The sequence below is a fragment of the Mustela lutreola genome, chromosome 2 (assembly GCF_030435805.1).
Source record: "Mustela lutreola isolate mMusLut2 chromosome 2, mMusLut2.pri, whole genome shotgun sequence".
NCBI lineage: Eukaryota > Metazoa > Chordata > Mammalia > Carnivora > Mustelidae > Mustela > Mustela lutreola.
Window position 1 is genome coordinate 2,919,218 of NC_081291.1, and position 23,734 is coordinate 2,942,951.

At 58.6% G+C, this 23,734-nt stretch overlaps 1 protein-coding gene across 4 annotated transcripts; it reads left to right on the top strand.

Moving 5' to 3' along the window:
* Nucleotides 1-149: 149 nt before the first annotated feature.
* ANKRD24 (ankyrin repeat domain 24) lies at nucleotides 150-23,677 on the top strand. Of its 4 annotated transcripts, none has more exons than XM_059159498.1 (21): nucleotides 150-321; nucleotides 2,378-2,449; nucleotides 9,633-9,763; nucleotides 9,842-9,930; nucleotides 10,775-10,839; nucleotides 11,335-11,392; nucleotides 12,763-12,833; nucleotides 13,026-13,132; nucleotides 13,314-13,501; nucleotides 13,979-14,007; nucleotides 14,631-14,711; nucleotides 14,845-14,952; nucleotides 15,642-15,686; nucleotides 15,779-15,877; nucleotides 16,875-16,947; nucleotides 17,178-17,296; nucleotides 17,479-19,020; nucleotides 20,929-21,096; nucleotides 22,779-22,904; nucleotides 23,052-23,117; nucleotides 23,318-23,677. In XM_059159498.1, the coding sequence occupies exons 2-21, from the start codon at nucleotides 2,414-2,416 to the stop codon at nucleotides 23,393-23,395; spliced, it is 3,279 nt and encodes a 1,092-aa protein (XP_059015481.1). In that variant the 5' UTR covers nucleotides 150-321; nucleotides 2,378-2,413; the 3' UTR covers nucleotides 23,396-23,677. The 4 variants fall into 4 exon arrangements, with proteins under 4 accessions (XP_059015481.1, XP_059015480.1, XP_059015478.1 ...); XM_059159497.1 differs by lacking the exon at nucleotides 150-321 and adding an exon at nucleotides 555-618; XM_059159495.1 differs by lacking the exons at nucleotides 150-321; nucleotides 2,378-2,449 and adding exons at nucleotides 8,228-8,632; nucleotides 9,442-9,528.
* The last annotated feature ends 57 nt before the right edge of the window (nucleotides 23,678-23,734 follow it).

Genomic DNA, 23,734 nt, shown 5'->3' on the forward strand with positions numbered 1-23,734 from the left:
ATCCAGCCGCGTGGTAGTCTGCACACGGCAGGACAGGTGACCAGCTAAGAGCCTGCTCAAAGGCACTGGGGCCGGTGGCCTTGAGGATGCATTGAAGAAACGTGTTGAGCACAACCGTGCGGGGGAGACACTGGAGAACAAGGGCGGCACCTTGTGGCGAGAGGTGGGCACAGACCCGTGAGCGGCAGATGGTGACTTAGTGTGATTAAGGTGTCTTAGGGGCACCGAGCCATAGGGAGCTGAGAGGAGGCACCTGACCCAGCCTGGGTACATCCCGGAAGGCTTCCTGGAGGAGGGGGTGCTGCAGCAAAGATCCAAAGAGTGAGTAGGAATGAGATGGGGAGAGTGAGCCTTTCCGGAGCGACATGGGGTACGGAAGGGGCGTTCCTGGTAGAGAAACAGCAAGGGCAAAGCCAGGGAAGAGAGGTGGGGGTGTTGGAAGAGCGAGGGTGTCTTCCCACCAGAGCTCGTTGGCCAGCAGGCAGCCTCACGGCCAGCCTGTCTCCTCCCTCTGCTCATCCCCGGCCCCCTGGGGCGGCTGCCCTCTCAGAGCTGATCGGGTGTCTGAGCTGAGCGCTTGGAGCTGCGGGTGTGAGCTGGTGGCCCAGCTGGGAGCAGGTAACCGGAGCCGGCAGAGGGCGAGGAGGCCTGGTGCTAGCGTGACTGGAGTGGCAGGAGGTGGGAGAGGAGGAAGCGAGGGAAGCCTGGGATGGAGACGCCCGTTAGGGCCTCAGGGCCCTGGTGTGTGGGAGCAAGGCGAGGCCCACGTCTGTCCCAGCTGTGCTGAGGAGCTACCCAGGTGCGCGTGCACGCGCGCGCGTGCGCACACACACACACACACACACACACACGCACGCACTTCCCACTTGCCAGCCTTTGCACCGCGTAGGGCCCGTACCGGTTTATCTGCTGCCGCCCCTCTCAGCTTCCTGCCTGGCCATCAGGTCCCCCATTAGATACCATCACCTCTTCCAGGAAGCCAGTCCTGTCCCCCAAGCCCATAGATCCCCTCCTGCCCCGCCAACCTGTGGACTCCTCTTGGGTGTCTTACTACACCCAGCTCTGGGTGAGATTGAGACAGAGAGGAAGGAAGAGGGTAGGGTGAGTGCTGAGTGATGGGCAGGGGTCTCGGGAGGAGCGGCTGGTCTGGAGATAGGTCCGTGGGTAGGCGGGAGGGGTGAATGGGTGAATGCAGGAGTGGGGGTTGCATGGGTGAGCGTTGGGTGTAGAGGTGGATGGACGGTGGGTGGGTGGTGGACGAACTGTGGCTAAAAGGTCATGAGGAACCGCGAGAAGGTGACTTGGTGGCGGGTAGCCCACGGACGGCTGTGTACATGCTCTGATGGGCGTATGGTGGGCGGACAGGTGGAAGGTTAGTTTCAAGAATTCACAGGCAGGTTGGACACCTCTGCTCACCTGGGGGGACTTGCCTCCATGACTCGGCTGCAGATAATCTTCTCTGATTATCCGAAAAACGTGCCTTGGTGCTAAGGTGGCCTCAGCTCTGGGCCCAGTCGCCAGGAGCCCCTCACTGTTCAGGACGACGGTTCCTGCCCAGACACTTGCAGCCTTCAAAGCCAGGGCTGCGGCCAAGGAAGGGACCCAAGTAGGGTTAGGGAAACCCAGGCTGAGGAGTTAAAAGAGTTCAGCCTGTGGACGACAGATGAAGCTCATCAGAACACGGGATTTTGGGGAGCCGGTGGGGGTTGCTCAGTGGGTTAAAGCCTCTGCCTCCGGCTCAGGTCATGATCCTAGGGGCTCAGGTCATGATGCTAGGGTCCTGGGATCGAGCCCCGCATCCAGCTCTCTGCTCAGTGGGAAGCCTGCTTCCTCCTCTCTCTCTCTGTGCCTGCCTCTGCCTATTTGTGATCTCTGTCTGTCAAATAAATAAATAAAATTAAAAAAAAAAAAAAAGAACACGGGATTTTGGAACCCGCCTGTGAGGGATACATAAGAATTCGCCAGGAAAGAAGGAGAAGAAAGAGCGTTCTGTGTAGAAGTACCTGCACAGATGGGAGCTTGGAGACCAGGAAAGGCTGGATCTGCTCAGACAACAGAGAATACTGGTGAGGTATATGTATTGAGCACCTACTGTTTACCAGGCTCTATGCTAGGGATGTCACTGAAAACCCACCACAAGTGGGTCAAAAGGGGATTATCTCCCTCATTTTAAGTTGGGGGAAGGTGAGACTCAGAGAGGGTAAGTGACCTGCCAAAGGACACACAGCAATTAGGAGATGGGACATCCTGCGTCTGGGTCCTGCTTGAGGGTCTGAAATGGCCCAGGGATGAGGAAGAGGTCCTCTTGAGGAAGGGGAGGTGGGTGACCCTCCAGCTTACCAGGTACCCATCCCACCCCAATCTTGTGCTTCCCCAGGTGGCCTGGGTTGAGGAGAACCATCAGACGCCGGCCATGAAGACCCTCCGGGCGCGATTTAAGAAGACAGAGGTGAGTCTGAGGCCACTGAGATGCCCAGTGTCCCCCGATTTTCAGGCTCCTGTGCCCCAGGGCCTGGCAGAGGAGCCACTGGGCCTTTGGAACACTGTCCTCGGCCCCTCCTCTGATCCTTCTGGCAGTTTCCATTCGACCAGGCCCCTCCCGGTTCTCCCGAGGCTCCTCAGCACCCCCCTCCTACCCCGTAGCTTCTGCTCCCTCTCCTCCCTCTCCTGCTGCCTTCACGTCCTCACTGCTTCCTGTTCAGTTTCTAGCCACAGGACCTTTGCCCCTGCTGTTCCCTCTGCTGGGCAAGCCCTCTCTTGCACATGTTGCTGCCTGTCAAACCCTCTCCAGGCCCACCCTGTTTGGGGCCCAGAACTCTTCTTCCAGAAGGGTCTCCATTCTCCCAAGCTCCAGTGGCCCGCTTGCTTTTCTGAGGACTCAATTTCTCAAGGATCCTTATCTCTGGCTCTTGCATATTCATTCAGCAAATGTTTGTATGAGGCACTGTTGTAGGAGGAAATGCCTGCTCTCTTGGAGCTGACAGTAGGGCAGGGTGGTGGATAGTCAACAAGGTATGTAGGAGCAAAGGCAAGCAAGGAAAGGGAGCGCCCAAGGCAGGGGAGATTTTTGCAACTTTAAAGCAAGTTGTTGAGGAAGGCCTCACCAAGGAGCTGACGTCAGAGCAGAGATCAGAAGGGAAAGAGGGAGGGAATTGTGGGTATATTTCAATGAAGTGCATTCCAGGCAGAGGGGACAGCCAGTGCAAAGGCCCTGGGGTAGGCTGGAGCTGGCTTCCCATGCAGCCATGCCTTGGACCGTGAACTCCCAGAGGGAGATGTTCCTTCTTCCGTCGTACACACCCCCTTGTGCCTACCCCTCCAAGTGCCTGCTAGCGTGGGGTCCAGTCCAGGGCATGGATTGAGAGAATCTAGGGTTAGAGGAAGGAGACCAGTGCAGGCAAAGTTCAGAGGGTGGGCCAGGCCCGGTGGATTCAGGGCATCTTAGGATGATGAGCGGGTTCCTTGGGCTGGAGTAGAGCGTGTGAGCGGGGTGATCCTGAAGCGGGCCCAGCCCAAGGAGTCCTGGAATGCCAAAAAGGAAGGGGCATAGGAACATGCCTGCTTATAAAGTCAGATGGCTTTGGGTTTGGGTGCAGACTCGTCCTGTCTAGTTAGGAGAGTGTGGGTCTGTCCCCAGCCCCCGGTGGCTCCCTCAGGCTTTCCCAACCCCTCTTATTAATTTATTTCTGTGATTTAAAGCTTAATGTTCCTTTTTCTTTGATTTATTTTCATTTGTAAAATTTAAATGTAGTATCATTGAATTCATTTTTACTTACTTCACCTATTTTTGGTTTTATTTGTATGTTTTTGAACACCATAAGGAGCTTACTGTGTGCTTTGCAGATGTTAGCTCATTTATTCCTCCTAACAATCGTATTGGGTGGGAGCTTTTATTATCCCACTGAATAGAGGAGGAGAGAAGGCCGGAGAGGTTACGAAACTTGCCCAAGGTCACACAGCTAGGACGTCCCTGAGGTTAGGGTAGGGAAGGGAGTCTACTGATAAAAAAAGAAAGAGGTAGGGACCTACAAAGGCAGGAATAAAGGCTCACGAACCACTTACAAAATGTTTCACAGAGTCAGACTCATTCATTGCGGAATGACCTAAAATTCTGTACCATCTGAAATCCGTTCTTAAGGTGGACTGTTCCCGTTTACCGCCCCCCCCCCAAGAATTCCTGAGATGCGGTAGCCAGGGGTGACCCAAGCCATATCATTGTTTCATTTCGAAAGCAGAATTACATTGAAATCAAATCCTTCAAAAGGTTTTGTGCAGCTAAAAAAAAAAAAAACAACAACAACCCCAAAGACACCTAATTTGGGACATGGGGGTATTGGACGCATAGCACAGGTGTGGGGGTGAGTGGGGGGTGCGGACAGGGGATAAAGGCTCAGGCTGGGTGTGAGGGTGTCTGGGGTGTCTGGGAGGCAGGGAGGAGCCTGGGCAGCAGCGCCGAGAGACCTGGGGGCGGATGGGGAGAAGCTTGCCCTCAGAATCCCCCATCAGGCAGCTGGGCAGCTCACTGTCCCTCCCCCCACTGGCCGTCTCCAGTTTCTGGGCAGACAGCAGGAGTCAAGTTCGGCTTTTGTTCGGCTCCCCAGAGGGACGAAAGCAAACACCATGACTGCGTGACTGCAGACACACAGACACACCTGCCTCCCACCCCCACCCCCAGCTGTCTCTGGGGACGGTTCCCTCCCTCTTCCCAGTGCACAGGCCAGCCCCCCCCCCCAGCACCCTGGCCGTCCCGCCTGCTGCCTGGCATTCCCTCCCTGCCCCTTTCTGCTTCTTCCCCACCAGCCTTTCCTTCGAGCCCCCAACACATGGCCATCCTTGCTCTGAGCCTTCTCAGAGCCTTTCGGGGCCTCAGTTTCCCCATTCATAAGATGGGATTTAACTGGAGCTGTGAGCCTCGTCCTGGAGCTCCCACGGGCTTCCTGCCCTTATGTCAGGTTTTAGAAAGGTCCCACAAGCAAGAAAATGGGAGCCTTTAGAGGTCCATAGATTCCCACTGCTTCCTGGAAAAGTCTGTCTGCCTCCCATTGGTATTCTCCAGAGTTATTAATTCTTTAATCCATTCGACAGACATAAATACTGGGTCCCTACCCCAGGCCAGACCCTGGGATAGGTGCTGGAGATCAGGGTTGGTTTCATTGACCCATGATGGGAGTAAAATCCAGACTGCTGCCCGTGGATGGGCTCGGCTCCATTCCAATAAAACTTTATTTATAGACCCTGAGATGTGAATGTCATGTCATTTTCATGGATCACAAAATATTATTCTCCTTTGATTCCCACCCCGCCAACCACCTGTAAGTGTAAAAACCATTCTTAGGACTTGAGCTGCACAAAACCAGGCCGGGGTGGGACTTGGCACGCCAGGAGACCAGTTTCTGTAGACCCTTGCCCCCCCCCCCCCAGATGACAGATGACTGTCCCTCTTAGAACACGTGCAGTCCTCCAGGACACTGTGTTTCTAACCTCTGGCCATCCATGGGCCATTTCCTCCTCCGGAAACACCCGTCCCCAAGTCCAGGTGCCCAACTCTATGCAGCCTGCCCCCTTCTAGGTGGAGCCCATAACCCCTGCTCTTCTTTGCCATCACAAGTTTGTCTGGATTTTACCCCAAGTGAGGTTGTTGGAGGGTTTTGAGCAGGAGACAGAAAAGAGCTGATGCAGGCTTCGGGAAGCTGGGGGACAAGCCCAGGGACTAGGAGACCAGGGCGGAGGGGTCCCCGCAGGGAGCCTGCAGGGACAGGGCTGCACCGTGTGTAGGACTGGGTCCGTGCATGGAGTTAACAGCCGGTGAGGTTAGCTGGTAGATGACTGTGGGGGGGGGGGAGATGGTGGTGTCCACGTGCCTGGGGGGCGGGTTTGAGGGGCGTTTGTCTGAGCTTGTACAGAATCCAGGAGGACAGGCCAAGGCACCTGGAAATTCGAGGCCAGAACTGGGAGATCCACTTCACTTTCCCCCCTGGCAAGCCTGAGAGGGGCACTGCCCACCAGGTGTGAGTCACAGGAGCCCTCAATACCCACCCCTCCCCGATTACTTAGTACCAGACTCTCCTTTTCTCTGCCTCACCTCCCCCTCCTCCTGCCCAAAGGTGTTCTAAGAATTGAAGATCTTGCCCCCCGGGGACGCTGAGCTAGGTCTATAGAGGGACCTCTGTAGTGGTCGCACTGGGGGTTCCCTGGCCATCCAGTGGGTGGGGGCCAGGGATGCTGCTCAGCCCCCTGCTGCCCAGGACAGCCCCCCAACAGAGAACGTTCTGGTCCTGAATGTCCGCGGTGCCCGGGTGGAGGCGCCCAGCCCTAGGGTGCCTACTGCATCATCTGTCCCATGTAGCAGCTGGGGAATTGAAAGCCAGAAAAGGAGCAGGACTGGCCCAAGGTCACACAGTAGGTTGACATGACCAAGGCAGATTGAGGCTCCCCCGTCCTGTCTACAGTCACGGCGGCTGACCCCAGCTTCCAGAAGGCTGTCTCTGCCCCCATCCCTTCTGTCCCCTCTCATTTCTGTGTCTCCCCGACTCACCCCATGGCCCCTTTGTGAACTCATCAACACAGTGGGCGGTCCCACCTTCGGAAGCTCTCGTGGCTTCCCATTCCTGGTTTCCCCCTCCTTCCGCGGACAGGCCTCCTCCTCTGTCCTACCCTTAACTGTGAGCCCCAAACAGCTGGTCCTGGACCAGGAGGACACAGGCAACTGGGCTGGTGGAGGCGAGTGATAATTTCATCATTTCTCCTGAACATGATCTTGTCCCTGCCCATCCTCCCCTGAGCTCTTCCCGGAACTCCTCCCAGACTCCCCAGTGTCAGGAATCCTCTCTGAGCTCCTGCTGGCCTGGGTTTCCCCCACTACAGCCCCAGTCACCCTGGTTCATGAATCCCTGGGTGTATATGACCCCCAAGGGACCCCGGGGACAGGTCTTGTCAACACGGGGAGCCATGCCCTTTGCAGCACCAGACACCCTGTAGGACAAATGGACTGAGTGACTGAAATTCACACGGCTCAGAAGGCCTGGCCTTGTGAGTCATTCATTCACTCTGCAAACATTTACCAGCGGCCCCACTCCACCGTGGGGTGCCTGGCCCTGCCGTCAAGGGGCCCCCAGTCTGCGAGAACACCCAGGAGACCCAGACCCTGGGAGCAGATGGGTCCTCTCCCGGCTCGGACCACCTAGGATGGCCTGTGTCCTCGGGATTCAGCATTAGATACGCGCGGACGCAAGCACATCCGTGTTTGACGAATGAATCCATGTTGAGTGCCCTTACTGTGTGCCTGGCACTGGGGAGCGTTTTGCGTGGCCGATCTCCTTAGTCCTCCGATAACCCACGGCGGACAGTAGCTACGGTTTATTTTGAAACCCATTTTCCAGGTGAGGACAGTGAAGTCTGAAGCAGGTGAGCAAGTCCCTGGGGCGGGGGAGGGGGTCGCATAAATGTAAGTGCTGAGCGCCTGGGGACAGGGCCCTGGACTCAAGGTTCAAGTTTGTCAGACTGCTGGGTCGCCCCCGTGCGCGAGTGCGTAGCCGCGCAGAGTGGGAAGCTCTGTGTGCCGGGGGATCGCGCCCGGAGTCACCTGCGACCCGCGGCCAGCTCGGACGAGGCGGAGACGCTGCAGGCGGGTCCCCGGAGATTGAGCGGGCGGCCCGTGGGGGCGAGCGAGCCGGCCTTGCGGGCCACATCCTCCTCCAAGCAGGAAGGTCAGGGCGTGCCCGGGCGGCTACCGGTCTCGGAGACTAGCCCCTCCCCCACATGCCCCCTACCGTGGAGGCGGGACCTCCGGGAGGGGGCGGGGCGCGCGGGCCGGGCTACAGAGCTCCGCGGGACCCCCACCCCTCCCTCGAGTACCCCCAAGTTCCTCCCTCCGGCCCCCACCAAGTCCCAGCCGCCCCTCCCTCCGGCCCCTGCCTCCAGCGCCCTCCAGCCCCTCCTCCCGGCCCCCATCAGCCCTTCCCTCTAGGCCCCTGCCCCTCCCTCCGACTCCCTCCAGCCCCTCCCTCCAACCCCCGCCAGTCCTCCCTCCCGGACCCCAGCCCTTCCCTGCGGACCCCGTCCAGCCCCTCCCTTAGGGTCCCGGCCCTCCCTCAGGGTCCCCAGCATCCCCGCGCTGCCCCCTGCCCCTCCCTCCCGGCCCTGTGTCAGCCCACAGTCCCTCCCTCCGGACAACCCCCCCCCCCCACACACACACCCGCCCCCGCCCCCCGCCCCGGGCTCTCCCAGCCCCTCCCTCCAGCCCCTCCCTCCCGGCCCCGACTACCCACCCCCTCCCCCCGCCTCTCCCTTCGGGCCTCCCCGACCTATGCCCCCTGTCCCTCCCTCCGGGTCCTCCCTGCCCCTTCCTCCAGGCACTCCGTCAGCCCCCGGAGCCCCTCCCTCCGGACCCCCCAGCCCCTCCCTCCGGACCCCCTCCGCCCTGCAGCCCCCAGCTCCTCCCTCCCGGGGCCCCTCCAGCCCCGTCTCCAGGCTCCCCCAGCCCCTCCCTCCAAGCCCTGGTCCCTCCCCAGGGGCCCCCCCAGCCCCACCCCACCCCCCTCCGGCCCGGTCGCCTCCCGGAGCACGGGGCCCGGCACCCTGCGCCCCGGCCGCCATGAAGCAGCTGTGCGTGTGCGCCGCCACCTCCTCCGCGGTAGGGCCAGGGGAGGGGGCGCGGGAGGGGGCGGGGCTCGGGCCCTTACTCTCCCCTCCCCACTCCGCCCCTCCCCGCCCCCGCCCGCGCCCGACTTGGACCCCTGCCCCCAGACCCTGGAAGGACCGGGAGTGAGGGGGTTGGGGGCTGCGGCGCAGAGGTTGGGGGGTGGGTGGGACATTTGAGGAGACGTGGGGACGTTCTGGGAAGCAGTTTTGAGAACAGATGGGGACACCGGAAAATATGGAGGGACAGTTTAGGGGAACAGTTTTTGGGTGGGTTCGTTTGAGGGGACACTTTGGACTATATTCTGAGGGATCATTTTCGGGACAATATATTGACATTTGGAGAACAAATTCAGGAGGCATTCAAGGGATGGTTTTGGAAGGACATTTTTAGGACAGATGTTGTGGTCATTTGGGGGGATGATTTTGGAGAAACTTAAGGAATTTGGGGAAGACATTTTGGAATGCATTTCGTGCTAAGTAACGTTTTTTGGGGAACAGAACCCGTAACATTGGGGGGACAATTGTGGCATTTTGGGGTCAGTTTAAGAAGGATGAATGGCGGAGGACAGTTCTGAGGACATTTAAAGGGACACTTTTAGGGGGTCCTGTAGGAGGATTTTGGAGGTGGGGGTGATGTTGGAAGGGGGTTTTCACTAAAGGATGGGGGCGCTGATCTGGGGGAAATTGACTAGGAGGATGTTGGTGGTGGGTGTAGGCTGGCCCTGGGGGCAGATGCTGGGGGATGCAGGCTGGGGGGGGATGCTGTCTTAGACCCCCACCCAGGACTTCCTCCCCCTGCAGCTGCGGCTCAGCCCCTCTGACCTTGGCTCCTGCCCGCCCTGCGGCCCCTGCCCCATCCCGAAGCCGGCAGCCAGAGGCAGGCGCCAGGCAAGTGCCCAGGGGCAGGTGGTGAAGCCTGGAGCCCCAGCCAGGGGGAGCGGGGTGGGGGCAGGGATCGCCTGGCCCCACGACCCTCTGGGTGTCCCCCGCAGAGCCAGGAGTGGGGCAAAAGTGACGAGCGGCTGCTGCAGGCCGTGGAGAGCGACGACGCGGCGCGGGTGGCCGCCCTCATCACCCGCAAGGGGCTGGTGCCCACGAAGCTGGACCCCGAGGGCAAGTCCGCGTGAGTGCCTATGCCCTGGGGGATGTGAGGGACGAGGGGTGGTCATCCTGCTGCTGATCCCTTATCTCTGACCTCCAGATTCCACCTGGCTGCCATGAGGGGTGCAGCCAGCTGCCTAGAGGTGATGCTGGCTCACGGCGCCAACGTCATGAGCACGGATGGGGCAGGTACTGCCTGCCGGGCCCTGGGGAGGGATGAGGAGCTCAGACCAGGTGCCCAGCCTGAGGGTCCGATTCGCCCTGCTCTGTGGCTTCCCTGAAAAGGAGGAGGATTCCTTTGGGTGCTCCCAGGGAGGCACAGGGACATGTCAGGCTGCGGTGCCGAAGGAAAGAGACTCTAGCTGGCACCAGTCAGGGTAGTGGTCAGAGGAAGTGACGGGACTAGAGGAGTACCTGAGCTTGAGAAGTATCTGGGGGACAGGAGACTCACAAGCAGAGGTTAGGGAGTAGTATCTCAGGTATGTGGAGTAGCTAGGACAAAAGGAGAATCTGGGCCTCTGACAACCGGGGCCCTGAGATCGAATGCATGGCCAAAGGGGCTAGCTGGAGCTCAGGAGGTAAGTAGGGGTGGGGCGTAGCCATGTCTGAAGGTTTGGGGCAGCCTAGGAGGCATGGCAGTCCGGACTTAGGGAGCAGCAGGGGATTTGTAGAGTATCAAAGACGGGGAGATTGCACATGGAGTAGCAAGGGTTTCCAGACTAGCTGGAACAGGTAGGACAGCTGGAGGCCCAGTGGCGGTGTCATTGAGCATACGGAGGAGCTGGCGTTGTGGGGTGTTGCCAGGATGGGGGGCCTGAGGAGGGCGTGGGAGTGGAGTGTCGTCTGGGGTGTGGACTAGCTGGAGCTTGGAGAGTCTCTGGCCACCGGGAGTCTCATGATTTGGAGAAGTACCTGCGGTCTGGGGACTTATTGGACACGGGGAGGCTCATCACAGATGGTTGACACAGGTTTAGGGAGCAGCTGGAAGCTCCTTGCATAGGTGGAGCCCAAGCAGATGCTCCCTGCTTTTCAGGTTACAACGCCCTCCACCTGGCCGCCAAGTACGGGCACCCACATTGTTTGAAGCAGCTGCTACAGGTCATCTACTTTCTGGTGTCAGATACTTCCTCAACCCAAGATGCTTCCTTCCCCGGGCCCCCTCCCCTCCTCCCCGAGTTCTAGAAATCCCCCAAGCTCCCAGATACTCCCTGAATCCTAGCTGTGTCTTAGACTCTTTTACTCAGCTACTCCCTGGACAACCAGATACTCCCAGAGTGTCAAGTTACTCCTCACACCCAAGATACACTCCCAGTACCAGATATCTCCCAAGCCCCAGCTTTGCCCCAAACTCTAGGTCACTCTTAGCCACAGTCACTCTCAGAGCTCCTATCCAGCCCCCCAAACCCTCAGCTTCTCCTGAACTCCCGGCGATTTCCACTTTTTCACCAGTTTTCCTAAAAGCCGAGTCACCTGAGGGTCCGGGTGGAGATGGGGGAGGAAGAAGTGCTAAGGGGAGGGGCCAGAAGTACATCCCGGCCCAAGAAGGGGCAGTTCCTAGGGAACCTCCAGTGACCCGCACCCCTCCTGTCCCAGGCCTCCTGCGTGGTGGATATTGTGGACAGCAGTGGGTGGACAGCCCTGCATCATGCAGGTGGGTACGGCCCAGCGTCGCCCTGCCCACCATGACCCAGAGGCAGTAGGGCTAGGGGTTCTTCTACCCGGGGTCCTGGGGACCTACCATGAACGTCCTGCCTCCTTCCTCCCAAGTACCTGCTGTGTGCCAGGCAAGGGGCCCAGCATTAAAATTCAGCAACCCTTTGGGCCACAGAGAGGCACCCCATTGGACAGGCAAGGTGATTGAGGCTGGCCCGCAAGAAAGTAGAGAAGACCCAGGTTGTCTGACCCCAGAGCATAGCCTGATGTCTGCCAGGCCTGGTGACAACTGTGGTGGCCGTGTTGGGGTGGGGGTGTGTGTCCAGAGTGCAATTTCCTTTGACCAAGTCCTAGAGGATCTCAGGCAGGCCAAAGGTCCAAGCACCCTTCCAAACTATCCGATCCAAACTCCTGCTTGAGGGAGGGGAAGGAACCCACCTTCCCGAACCCGGTCCAGGCCCAGCGTCTGTCCATCATGCCCAGTTAGGGAATGACTTTCACCAATGGCTCAAGAAACGTCCGACCTTTTGGGAACACGCATTTGGGTTTGCTTAAGGGTTTTAAGGCACCGGTTAAAACTTCCTTGTCGTTGGAGTATGCTGCCACCTAGTGGTGGCAAATGCCTTTTGTCACAGTGGGAGATCACTAGGTTTTTTTCACGCAATAAATATTATTAAGTTCCTGCTCTGTGTGTCAGGCTCCGTTCTAAGCATGGGGAGCAGAAAACCAAATTGCATACCCGCTCAGGCACAGAGAAGGCCATCAGATAGAGCTTGTCGACTTTTCCAGTGACCCCTAGTGTGAAACCCTTCCTTCTTTCTTCACGGCTCTGGACATACACAGTCTCCCACTTCCTTGACCTTACGAAGCTCTCTCCCACTTCACGGCTCTTGCCTGCGCAGAAACATCTACTGTCCCCCCTTTCACGTTTAAAACTCAGAACTCAGATCCAGCCGCGAGAAGCCTGCCCAGTCTCAACCGATGTCAGATCCCTCCAGCAAATATATACCCTCTATATGAGAGTTGGTGTGTGGTAGTTAATAGTTAAATAGTTAAACAATACTAGTTAAATGAAAGAGAAGAAATACGTAAAAATTAGTCAAAAGTTGCACCTGAAGAGGGAGCTGTGATGGAATATGGAAAGAGCTTGGGACAGCGGGTTAGCAGACCTGATCATAGCTCTGTCTCTGACCCTACGGGATGACCAGGGACCTGGCTGGACCTCAATTTCCTGAGGTCATACCTTTGCCTTTGGCCTCCCAGGGAAGGTGGGAACTTCTCATGAAATGAGGGATAAGAATCACCCCAGGCAGAAGGCCCCCAGAAAATGTCTAAACCTTGTGCTACCTACCCTCCCTCTTTTTCCAGCGGCCGGCGGCTGCATCTCCTGCTCAGAAATGCTTTGCTCCTTCAAGGCACATCTGAATCCCCGAGATCGGGTGAGCCTCTGGGATCTTTTTGGGAAAGATGCTGTATTTGAGGTACACCGTCACCAAGTGGCAGCACCCCGGGCTCCCTTTAAAGAGTATGAAAAGGTCTGGAGTGAGGTTCAGGGGCACTCATACAGGCTTCCCTACCTACAAGGTCAGCCTCTCACCTTTTGTCTCGTCCTTCCCCTAATTTCCCACCAGTCAGGTACAACGCCCCTTATCATAGCAGCTCAGATGGGTCACACAGATTTGTGCCGCCTCCTCCTGCAGCAGGGGGCAGCAGCAAATGACCAGGACCTGCAGGGGAGGTGAGTATCTGCCCTCCCAGTGAGTCCATTGTATGCCATGTGACCTTGAGCAAGTCGTTAATTTCTGTGGGTGGGGGAACTAGTTGATCTCCCCCCCACCCCACCCCCAGCCTGGGTTGTTGAGGAGGGCTTGGGGATTTGAGAAAGTCCTTGCTTCCTCAGTAGCCGCCTCTCCTGGTAGGACAGCGCTGATGTTTGCCTGTGAGGGGGCCAACCCCGAAACAGTGGAGGTTCTGCTGCAAGGCGGGGCCCAGCCAGGCATCACCGACGCACTGGGCCAGGACGCTGCTCACTACGGTGCCCTAGCGGGGGACAAACTCATCCTGCATCTCTTGCAGAAGGCGGCACAGCGCCCCTCACCACCCAGTGGTATGCAAGCCCCCCCATACAAATTCAAGCACCCCATCTCCTCCCGAGCAGTATCTTGTCACCCCTTTCCCTACTCTAGGTAGTTTCAAGGTATCTCTATTTGCTGCATCAGGAGAGGTTTCATGTTTCCCCTGATATTACTCAGAACAGTTTCAAGGAGCCCCAGAGCTTTTGGATTAATCTAGGGGTCCACTCTGCTCTCCTGGGCCCTCCTTATCCTTGGATCTTTGCCCTTCCTAAGACTTGGCACCCCTACTTGAGCCATCCTGGAGGTGCCACTGTGCTCCCTTTATTAGGTGGCCCTCCTGTTACCGTCTGCAAAAGTAGTTGAGTCCTACTTTCAAAGTCCCGATTCTGGGGACATTGGTAGCCCACTCCAGCCATGAGTCCTCTCCCTAGTGCCCTTCCTAGGGCTGGGAAGGGAGTCCCTAAAACAGAGGGCCTGACCCTGCTTCCCTCTCTTCCCTGCCCTCCTAGAGGATGACTCGGGCGAGGCATCATCTCAGGTACGGATCTCTAAGCAGTGAATGAGTCCACTCCCCCTGCACACACCGCCTCCTCCCTCCCCGCTCCAAGCTTTATGGAATGAGAAGGAGGAGATGGACTTTTGTCCCGGGGTTATGACCTAGGAAGACCTGTTTGGGGTGAATGCCACTTTCTGGGTACGCTGCCACCAAGTGACAGCATCGCCCACAGCGTAACTCTCAGCACCGGGTGAGAACACTGCGGGAATGGGGCCAAATCATGGGGCTGGGGTGTAGTGGTAGAGGGAACTGAGTTTGGTGAGGCTGCTGTAGGTCACGGAAAAAGGCAGGTCTGGCCTCTTCCTCCCTCCCAGCTCTACAGCATCTCCATTCCACACGGAAAGGGAACTTGTAGGCGATCTGGTCTAGCAGCACGTAGCAAGGCACAAAGGGGGAGAGAGCAAAGCATTAGATCTGGGACTCGCAGGAAGCGCGGCCACTTTTATGCTGGGATAAGCGAGGACCAGGGAGAGGAAGGGGCTTGCTCAGGGTCACGCAGGAAGTGAGGCCCGAGTTGGGGCTGATGACATCTAGTGGGCTGGGCTGGTGAGTTTGGGTGGGAGACTGGCCCGTTCCCCATGTGCCCCCTCCCCGCCTTCTCCCAGAACTCCGTGTCCAGCCATGAAAAGCGAGGGGCTCCCAAGAAGCGGAAGGCACCTCAGCCCCCTGCCAGAATCCCCCTGCCGGTGAGCAACGCCCCGACTATCGGGGGAGGAACAGGGGCCAGGCAGGAGTGGGGGAAGCTCTGGCTCAGGTGTAGGAGGGGGCAGCCCCTGGGCCTCACGTGAAGGTGGTGGGTCCCTGGGGCGGGGGGCACAGGATGACCGAGATGCGTATGAGGAGATCGTGCGGCTGCGACAGGAGAGGGGCCGCCTGCTGCAGAAGATCCGGGGCCTGGAGCAGCACCAGGAACGGAGGAAGCAGGAGGTGAGGGACCAGGCTAAGCCTGGCATGGGGTGCAGTTTTGCAGGGAAGACTCCCCTCACCTCTCCTAGCTCCCAAGTCCCTCTCTCCATCCGCGCTCACTCTCCTCCAGCCACACGGGCCTCCTTGCTGTTTCCGCCAGTGTTCCAGGCCCGCTCCGGCCCCAGGGCCTTTGCTTGTGTGGTGCCCTCTGTTTGGTACACTCTTCCCCAGATGCTCCTGTGGCTCCTTCCTTCTTTTCCTTTAGGTCTTTGCTCAGGAACTGCTTGCCAAAGACACCTCCCCTGCTTACCTTATTTAAAATTGTGATAGCTCCCACCCTCTTCCCAATTCTCTTTATTTTTATTCGAAGTGCTTCGTGCTCTTGGGAATACCATGTATCTTATTCATGGTCACCCGTTTGACTGTAAGCCCACGGGGATAGGCATGCTTGACCATGACTGGCTCACAGTACACACTGGGTGTTTATTGGAAGAACGGGTATTTCAGTGGGCGAGTGAATGAATTATGGCCCCAAACTGGGTCAGACACTCAAGAAGTCCTTAGTAATGAGTCCGGGGGCAGAGCAAGGTGCTGGGTGCACAGTGGGTGCACAGCCGATGTCTGTGGTGGGGATCCGGGGCTACTACGGAGGTGGGGCGGGGACGACCCGCAACCCAGATTCCAGCCTGGTCCCCCCTTCTTCCCGTCAGCTGCCAGAGGTAGAGGCCAGCTCCCTCCACAGCCTGGAGAGACAGGTAGGTGGCAGGTGCAGAGAGCCAGCCCCTCAGGCACCTCGTGTTTCCTCCCAAAGGCTGGCCAAGCCCCCCTGCTGCCGCCCCCCTTCCAGGTACAAGAGCTGCAGCAGCTGCTGGCTGAGAAGCAAGAGGAGAAGGAGAGCCTGGGGCGGGAGGTGGAGAGTCTGCAGAGCCGGCTGTCCCTGCTGGAGGTGTGGGGGGTGGGGCCAGGCAAGGGCGGGGCCAGGCAGGGGGCGGGGCCGGGAGGGGGCGGGGCTTCTCCCCCCTAGGTTACAGGACAACCACCCCAGGACTCGCACAGGCTCTCCTAGGAGGGCACACAACAGTCAGACCTACAGACACGCCATCGCAGGCACCACACCCGCACACATAATATGCCCAAAGTGGACACTTCTCCAAATGCGGGGCTGGGACCCACGGAGGTGAACGGCCGCCCTCACACACACGTGGTCTTGCACCTTAAACCGGGGACCACAGCAAGCATCCCTGAGGAAAGCGAGATCCCACGCACAAGCCAGAAATACAGGCGCCTACACAACAGACGCTCCTCCATCCCACGCAGACGGCACACCCACAAACCCATGCACATGCACAAATATTTCCCCCAACACGTGATTACACAAACATGCGCGAGCACCTGTGCTCTCGCACACAGACCCACCCAAATCTGCAAACACCGCTGAAGCAATCACACCCACACAACAGACTCAGACACAAGCACTAGATCACACACAGTCACAGGAAGGCACGCGGGAGGTGCGGGGGCCACGCCACATCCTCAGGTTCCCCGCAGATCACAAACCCTGAGCTGTTCCTAGTCACAGGCAGACACCCTCAGCCCCACGTGACCCCCAGTGCAGGATCCCGGACACACCTTCATGGGGATGCAGCCGGGCATCCCTCTCTCCGTGTGCCCTCCCCACACACAAGATGTGCATACACCCCCCAGGCATCGGGTTATGGTCACACATTGGCACAGGGCTGTTCCCTGTCCTTCCCGGGGAGCCCAGCATAGCCCCGTGGCACACAGTTGGCACTCAGCAAACACTGTGGGCCAGACACGGCCAGTCATGTGCCTGGGGAGCGACGGAAATGCACGGAATCCCCTGGCCGCTCGAGATTCTCAGGGGCAGGTCTTGGGGCTGGGAAGGGGGTAGGGACCTGAGCGGGACCCTGTCCCCTCCCCAGAATGAGCGGGAGAACACCAGCTACGATGTGGCCACTCTGCAGGATGAGGAGGGTGAACTGTCTGACTTTCCAGGTGAGCCCCCAGCCCCATTCTTCTGCGCACCCCTGGTCCTCTTGTCCCTGAGGCTCCTGCAAGTGGAGACTTGACCCACAGGCGCGGAGAGAGTTTGAAGCTGGGAGGGAGGTCGGCCCCCACCTGTTATTCATTCCATCTGCCTGCCTTGGGGGCTCGGACCCCCTGCTCCAGACCCCTAGCTCCCATTCCCGGTGGCCCCCTGGGGCTGACTCTGTGCGCCTCCCCAGGGGCCGAGGCTCTGCTCTCCAAACAGCTAAGCCCCTCCGCCCAGGAGCTCCTGGCCTCACTGCAGGAGCAGGTGGCTGCACTCACCAGACAAAACCAGGAGCTGATGGAGAAGGTCCAGGTGGGGAAACTGAGGCCCAGGATGGCCGGGGTTGGGGGGGCGGGACAGATCTGAGGACCTGAGGGATCGTTCCCTGGGGGGTCAGGGTGGGCACACGGCTAAGTCTGTGGGCAGGGAAGGTGGCAGGGCTACTCTGAGCCCCCACGGCCACAAGCTCCCACCAGCTCCCCACTACCTCCCAGATCCTGGAGAGCTTCGAGAAGGACGAGATGGAGGTGAACGGGTCGGCTGAGGTCGTCCCTCTGGCCCTCTATGACTCCCTTCGGGCTGAGTTCGACCAGCTCCGCAGGCAGCATACCGAGGCTCTGCGGGCACTGGAGCGACAGGGAACACTGGGGGCCCCTGGGGAAGAGGAGGCAGCCGTGGGGGAGGGCACGGGCACGGGAATCAAGACCACCAGGAACGGGCCAATGGAAATGGAGCTCACCCCGGCTCCGGGAGCCAAAGTGAACGGAGCTGAGACCACAGACGAGGAGGCTACAGGAGTGGAAACTGTGAAGGCAGCTTCTGTGGGGGCTGAGGCCACAGAGACAAAATCCACGGGGGCTGAGGCCACAGAGACGAAACCCACGGAGACTGAGGCCACAGAGACAAAACCCATGGACACGGAAGCTACAGAAACAGAATCCACAGGGATCGAGGCCACAGAACCCGAGGCTCTGGGAAAGGGAGGAAATCCAGAAACAAAGGCCACGGGAGCAGAGGCCACAAAGCTGGAAGCAGAGGAAGCAGTAATGACGGCCGGCGGAGCAGGTGCTGCGGGGGCCGAGCCTGCGGGCATGGAGACCACGCACGTGGAGGCCACGGCGGGGGCGGCCACAGCCCCAAGGGCCCCCCCGGGCCCCGTTCTCCACCCCGGGGCTGCGGAGGCCTGGGAACAGCTGCAGGCAGAGCTGGAGACCAGGATCCGTGGCTTGGAGGAGGCGCTCCGGCAGCGGGAGCGGGAGGCGGCCGCCGAGCTGGAGGCGGCCCACGGCAAGTGCCAGGCAGCGGAGGCGGAGGCCGGCCGGCTCCGGGAGCGGGTGCGGGAGGCCGAGGGCGATGGAGCCGCTGGGGGCGGCGGCGGGGACATGGTCCAGCTGCGGGCCGCCCTGGAGCAGGCCCGGGAGGACCTCCGAGGCCGGGACGCCCGCCTCCGCGAGCTGGAAGCGGCCTCAGCCTGGCTGGACGAGGCCCGGGCGGGCCGGCTGCTGGCCGAGGAGGAGGCCCGGGGCCTGCGGGCAGAGCTGGCCCGGCGGGAGGAGGTGCGGCTGGAGCAGAGCCGGGAGCTGGAGGTGCTGCGGGAGCAGCTGGCCGCAGCCACGGCCGCCGGGGAGCAGCAGCGGGCCGTGGCCGCCGAGCTGGAACACGCACGGGATGCGGCCGAGGGTCGGGCGGCCGAGCTGGCCGCCGCCTGCGAGGAAGCCCGGCGGGGCCTGGCGGAGCTGCGCGAGGCGTCCGAGGCCCTGCGGCAGTCGGCGGTGCCAGCCTCCGAGCACCACCGGCTGCAGGAGGAGGCCCTTGAGCTGCGGGGCCGGGCCGCCAGCCTCGAGCAGGAGGTGGTGGCCACGGGCAAGGAGGCTGCCCGGCTGCGGGCCGAGCTGGAGCGGGAGCGTGTGGGGAGCGTGGCCCGCCTGGAGCACGAGCGCATCGTGGGGGCCTTGCAAGCTGACGTGGCCCGGCTGGAGGGGCAGCTGGAGGAGCTGGGCCGGAGGCACGAGAAGACCAGCGCCGAGGTCTTCCAGGTGAGCCCGGCCGGGCCCCTGCAGAGCACAGCTAAGTCCCAGTCCGGCCGGTGGACCATTGGGCCCCCACAGAGCACAGCCAAGTCCCAGCCCGGCCGGTGGCCCATTAGCGGTCTGACCCACAGCCCTGATTCCGGTCCCGTAGACACCTGACCCTGCTAGCATTTCTAGGTGCACGGCTAACCCTGCGGCCATTCTGATCTCTTGGACGTTTCAACTTGTGTTATCTTTTTCAAAACCTTCGGCTGCTTTTAACCTTATCATCTGTCTATCTACTGATCTTTCTTTCTTTCAAGACTTTGTTTATTTGAGAGAGAGAGGGAGAGAGAGAGAGGGCATAAGCAGGACAGAGGGAGAAGCAGGCTCCCTGCTCAGGAGCCTGGGACATGGGACTCGATCTCAGGACCCCAGGATCGTGATCTGAGCTGAAGGCAGACGCTGAACCGAATGAGCCACCGAGGCATCCCGACCCCATCATTTTTTCTAATGGTTTGTCTGGGAGTACTCCGTGCACCCCAGGGTCACACGAGCTCTCAGACTGATTGCTTTGGTTCCACAGTCGTGCTCATGCTTCGGCGCTAATGGTGTGTATGGTGTGAGGTAGGGATCCATGCCCGCTTGTGGTTTTGTAGGCCGTGAATTGGGCTTTTCGCACTGATGTTTTTTACTGTGACGTCCATTTTCTCTGCTAGCCTGAAAGCTCCCTGTGGTTCTTCTGGCTGTTTGGAGTTTGTCATTTTGCCTCTGGATCATTTTTGATGCTTTAGCCCAAGAGTAGGAGGCTTTTAATCTAATGTTTTGCACATTATTTTTAATCTAACTTTTATTATTTTATTATCATAATTTTGTTTATTTGTTATATTTTATTTATATGTATTTTTATTTTATTATATATTTTAATATATTATTTATTATATTTATTATTATCATAATTTTTAATCTAACATTTTGAACCTAGTAGATTTTGATGCTGAGTTGTTCATTTATTTGAGACCAGGGAATGTGATTATATATATGTGTGTGTGTGTATATATATACACACACACACATATTTAAGATTTTATTTATTTATTTGACAGAGTGTGGCTCTATTATTGAGCCTCTGCCATCGGCTCAGGTCATGATCCCGGGGTACTCGGATCAAGCCCCGCATCGGGCTCCCTGCTTAGTGGGAAGCCTGCTTCTCCTGCCCCTGCTCCCCCTGCTTGTGTTCCCTCTCTTGCTGAGTCTCACTCTGTCAAATAAATAAATAAAATCTTAAATAAAATAAGAGAGATGTAGCCAGTCTTACTGAGTGGAGCATCTACTTACCCACACTCCCCTGCAACTATTATTTCTACAAAGGCCAATGTCCGATACCCCTCCTCCCCGGGAGGGCCAGTGTTTGCAAAGCTGACATTGCTCTGGTCTTGATATTTTTGTGAAAGTGCAGTCATCAACTTGTGGACATTGGTTTGCTTCTCATTCATGTTCTTCTGGCTTTGTTTTCTTTTGTAAGAAACTGATAAACCTTTACAGCACAGACAAAGGAAGGCTAGTGACAATGACAGTATAGCGCCTTGAACCTCACGTTCCCTGTGCACTGGGCACTCTTGGAAGCACATGTCCGGGATTCGTCCATTTCCTTCTCAGAATTACCCTGCGATGTGGGGGCTGTTGTTACCCTGATTTTATGTATGAGGAAACGGACACAGAGAGGTGAAGTAAGCTGTCCAAGGCCACACAGCTAGCACGTCAGAAGTGTCAGCATGGGTCAGAGTCGTCACCGTGTCTGGGAAGAACCCAGGACCCCCTGAGTTGAACTCCTCAATATCCAATTGGACTGGAATGTCCTCAGGCCAGGGTGGAAGGGTCGGGAGACTCTGGGGTCGCCGTGTCCTCAGGGTCCCGCGTGGGCTTGGGCCACAGGTCCAGAGGGAGGCGTTGTTCATGAAGAGCGAACGGCACGCCGCCGAGGCCCAGCTGGCCACAGCAGAGCAGCAGCTGCGGGGGCTACGCACGGAGGCCGAGCGGGCACGCCAGGCCCAGAGTCGCGCCCAGGAGGCCCTGGACATGGCCGAGGAGAAGGACAAGAAGGTGCGTCCCCTTTCCCTGCGCTCCCTTGGAGGGGAGGTTCCCACCCAACAGAGGTTGGGGGAAATCCAAGAATGCCCAGATGAACGAGTCTAAGACAATCAGCCCATTTTCTAGATGGGAGACTGAGGTGCAGAGAAGGAAGGAGACAGTTTAGACACATGGGGACTGTTCTAACTATGAATTATAACCGCAGTAACATTTACTGGGCTCTGACTGCATGCTAGGCCCCGAGCTATGTATTTGACACAGACCAGCACATTTAATCGTTGCATCAAGTTCCTGTAAGATCGGTGCTTTTATTGTCCCCAGTTGAAGAAACAAGGCACAGAGAGGGGATGCCACCTCCCCGAGGTTGCACAGCACGCAGAGGTTCAGCCAGCGTTTGGACCCAGGTTCCCAAGTTCTGGTCTTCTGTAATGATGATGGGTGACAGTGGCCCATGGCTATTGAGTTAGGTGGTTTTCACACACTATCGGTTTTAATTTCCCTCTGACCCTGGAAGCCAGAAGGCATTCTTATTCCTGCTTTCTAAATGAGCAAAGCTGAGGCTCTGAGGCACTCTCAGAGTGACGTGTCGGGTTGCGCAGTCACCAGGCAGCACACGTGACTCCCAGAGCCAAGGGCACATTAGTGGAGAGCCCCCCAGCCCTAGCGCACTGTGTGACCTTGGGCAAGTCAGTTGACCTCTCTGAGCCCCCCAGCCCTAGCTCACTGTGTGACTTTGGGCAAGTCAGTCGACCTCTCTGAGCCCATGATCACCTCTTGCAAAACAAAAATAAAGTTGTGGTTGTGATTCTGGTTTATTGGTTGCAGGGACTCTCCCCCTCGCCACAAGTGACACTTGGGTCAGGTCCTTCTCTATTGGGGGGGCGTTGGGGGGGCCAAGCAGCATCCCTGACCCCACCCTCTCTATGCCAGAAGCACCCCCAGTTGGGACAGCCACAGACGTCCCCACACATGGCCTGGGGTTCCCCAGGGGCAGAATTGCCCCTGGTTAAGAGCCTCTGATCTGTAGTATAATAACAAAGCCCAGCATTTATTGAGTGCCTGCTGTTTACCAGGTACAGTTTCGATTTAACTTCGGTTCAGAATTACAGTAACCTGCCAAGGTGAGAACCGTGATTCCCCTTCCTTTTCAGATAAGGAAACTGAGGCTCAGAGGGGTTAAATCGTCTCCCCAAGGTCCCCTGCAGGAGAGGGGCAGGGAAGGACCCAAACCCAGGGCAACCCGACCCAGCCCCACCAGGCCAGGCTGCTGTGGGCCTCTGTTCCGTCAGCCTCCCCTTCCCAGAGCCCGCAAGAGGGGCTGTGACAGGATCGGCCGGCTTCTGGAAAGAGCCAGAGTCCGTGTTCTCGGCTCTGACGTGTCCGTGAATGGGCGCAGCAGCGCACCCGTGAAATTTCCTGTGCGCGCTCGGAAATGTGGATGCGATTCGATTGTCCTACATCACGAAACACCACTTTTCTTTTGACATTTCTCCCCCAATCACTTTACAAACGTGAAAGCCATTCTTAGCTCACCAGCCAGACTCCCAAGGGCCAAGAGTTCGCTGGCCTCTAGGCTATGACTTTCCCTTGCCTGCCTCCTACCGGGGGAGGTGCTGGACAGGTCCAGTGCCCCCGCCCCCCGCCCCAGGCTCGGGGTGACTGGAGGTCCCCCTCCCCACGTCTCCCCCCACCAGATCACAGAGCTCTCCAAGGAAGTCTTCAGTCTTAAGGAGGCCCTGAAGGACCAGCCGGGGGCCCAGGGCACCGCTGAGGTGGAGGCCCTCCAAGGCCAGGTCAAGGCCTTGCAGGAGCAGCTGAAGGTGAGTTCACAGGCCGGGGAAGGGAAGCGGTTCTGTATTTTAACAGCTGTTGCACTGGCGCGTGGGCTTTGGGTGCAAAGGGGGGGCTTTGGGCATGTTTTGGGGGGGGAGCCTGCTTTTCCAAGGACCTCTTCCCCATGCTCACAGGAGGCTGCCAGGGACCACAGCGCAGTGGTGGCCTTGTACAGGAGCCACCTCCTGTACGCCATTCAGGTGAGTCATGCCAGGCCCCCGGCACTCGGGCCTGTCCTTCCGTCTGTATGGTCGGGGCTGGTGGTGCCAGGGGTGGGGGGGGGGGTTCATGGCCTTGCAGGGGTGGGGAGGGAGGGAATAGGGAAACCAGAACAGGAGTGCCCAGGCATATTCTCTCTCTCTCTCTCTCTCTCTCTCTCTCTCTGCTTCCCCCATCCCAGGGTCAGATGGATGAAGATGTGCAGAGGATCCTGAACCAGATCCTACAGATGCAAAGGCTCCAAGCTCAGGGCCGCTGAGCACCGCGGTGCTGCCCCCCCCACCCCCGGTTCCTGCGCAGGGCATCCGGGCCCCCGCGGTCACGTTCCAAGCCCAGACACCCGCTGGGCCTGCTCAACTGTACTTGGCTGCGTCCACCGCCCCATTGGTCCCTGCGTGCATTGGCTGGGGTCGACCCCAGCCCTGACTGTGCCCCCCCCGGCCCTGGCCAGAGAACCCGCGAGCCCCCGCGTCCATGTCCCATCCTGTCCGTCCTATAGCCGGGCGGCACCCTGGACCCCAGGAATAAAAGTTCTCAGAGCGGAGGACGAACGTGTATGGTCTGATCGCTGGGTGCCCCCCGCCCCCGTGGAGCAGGA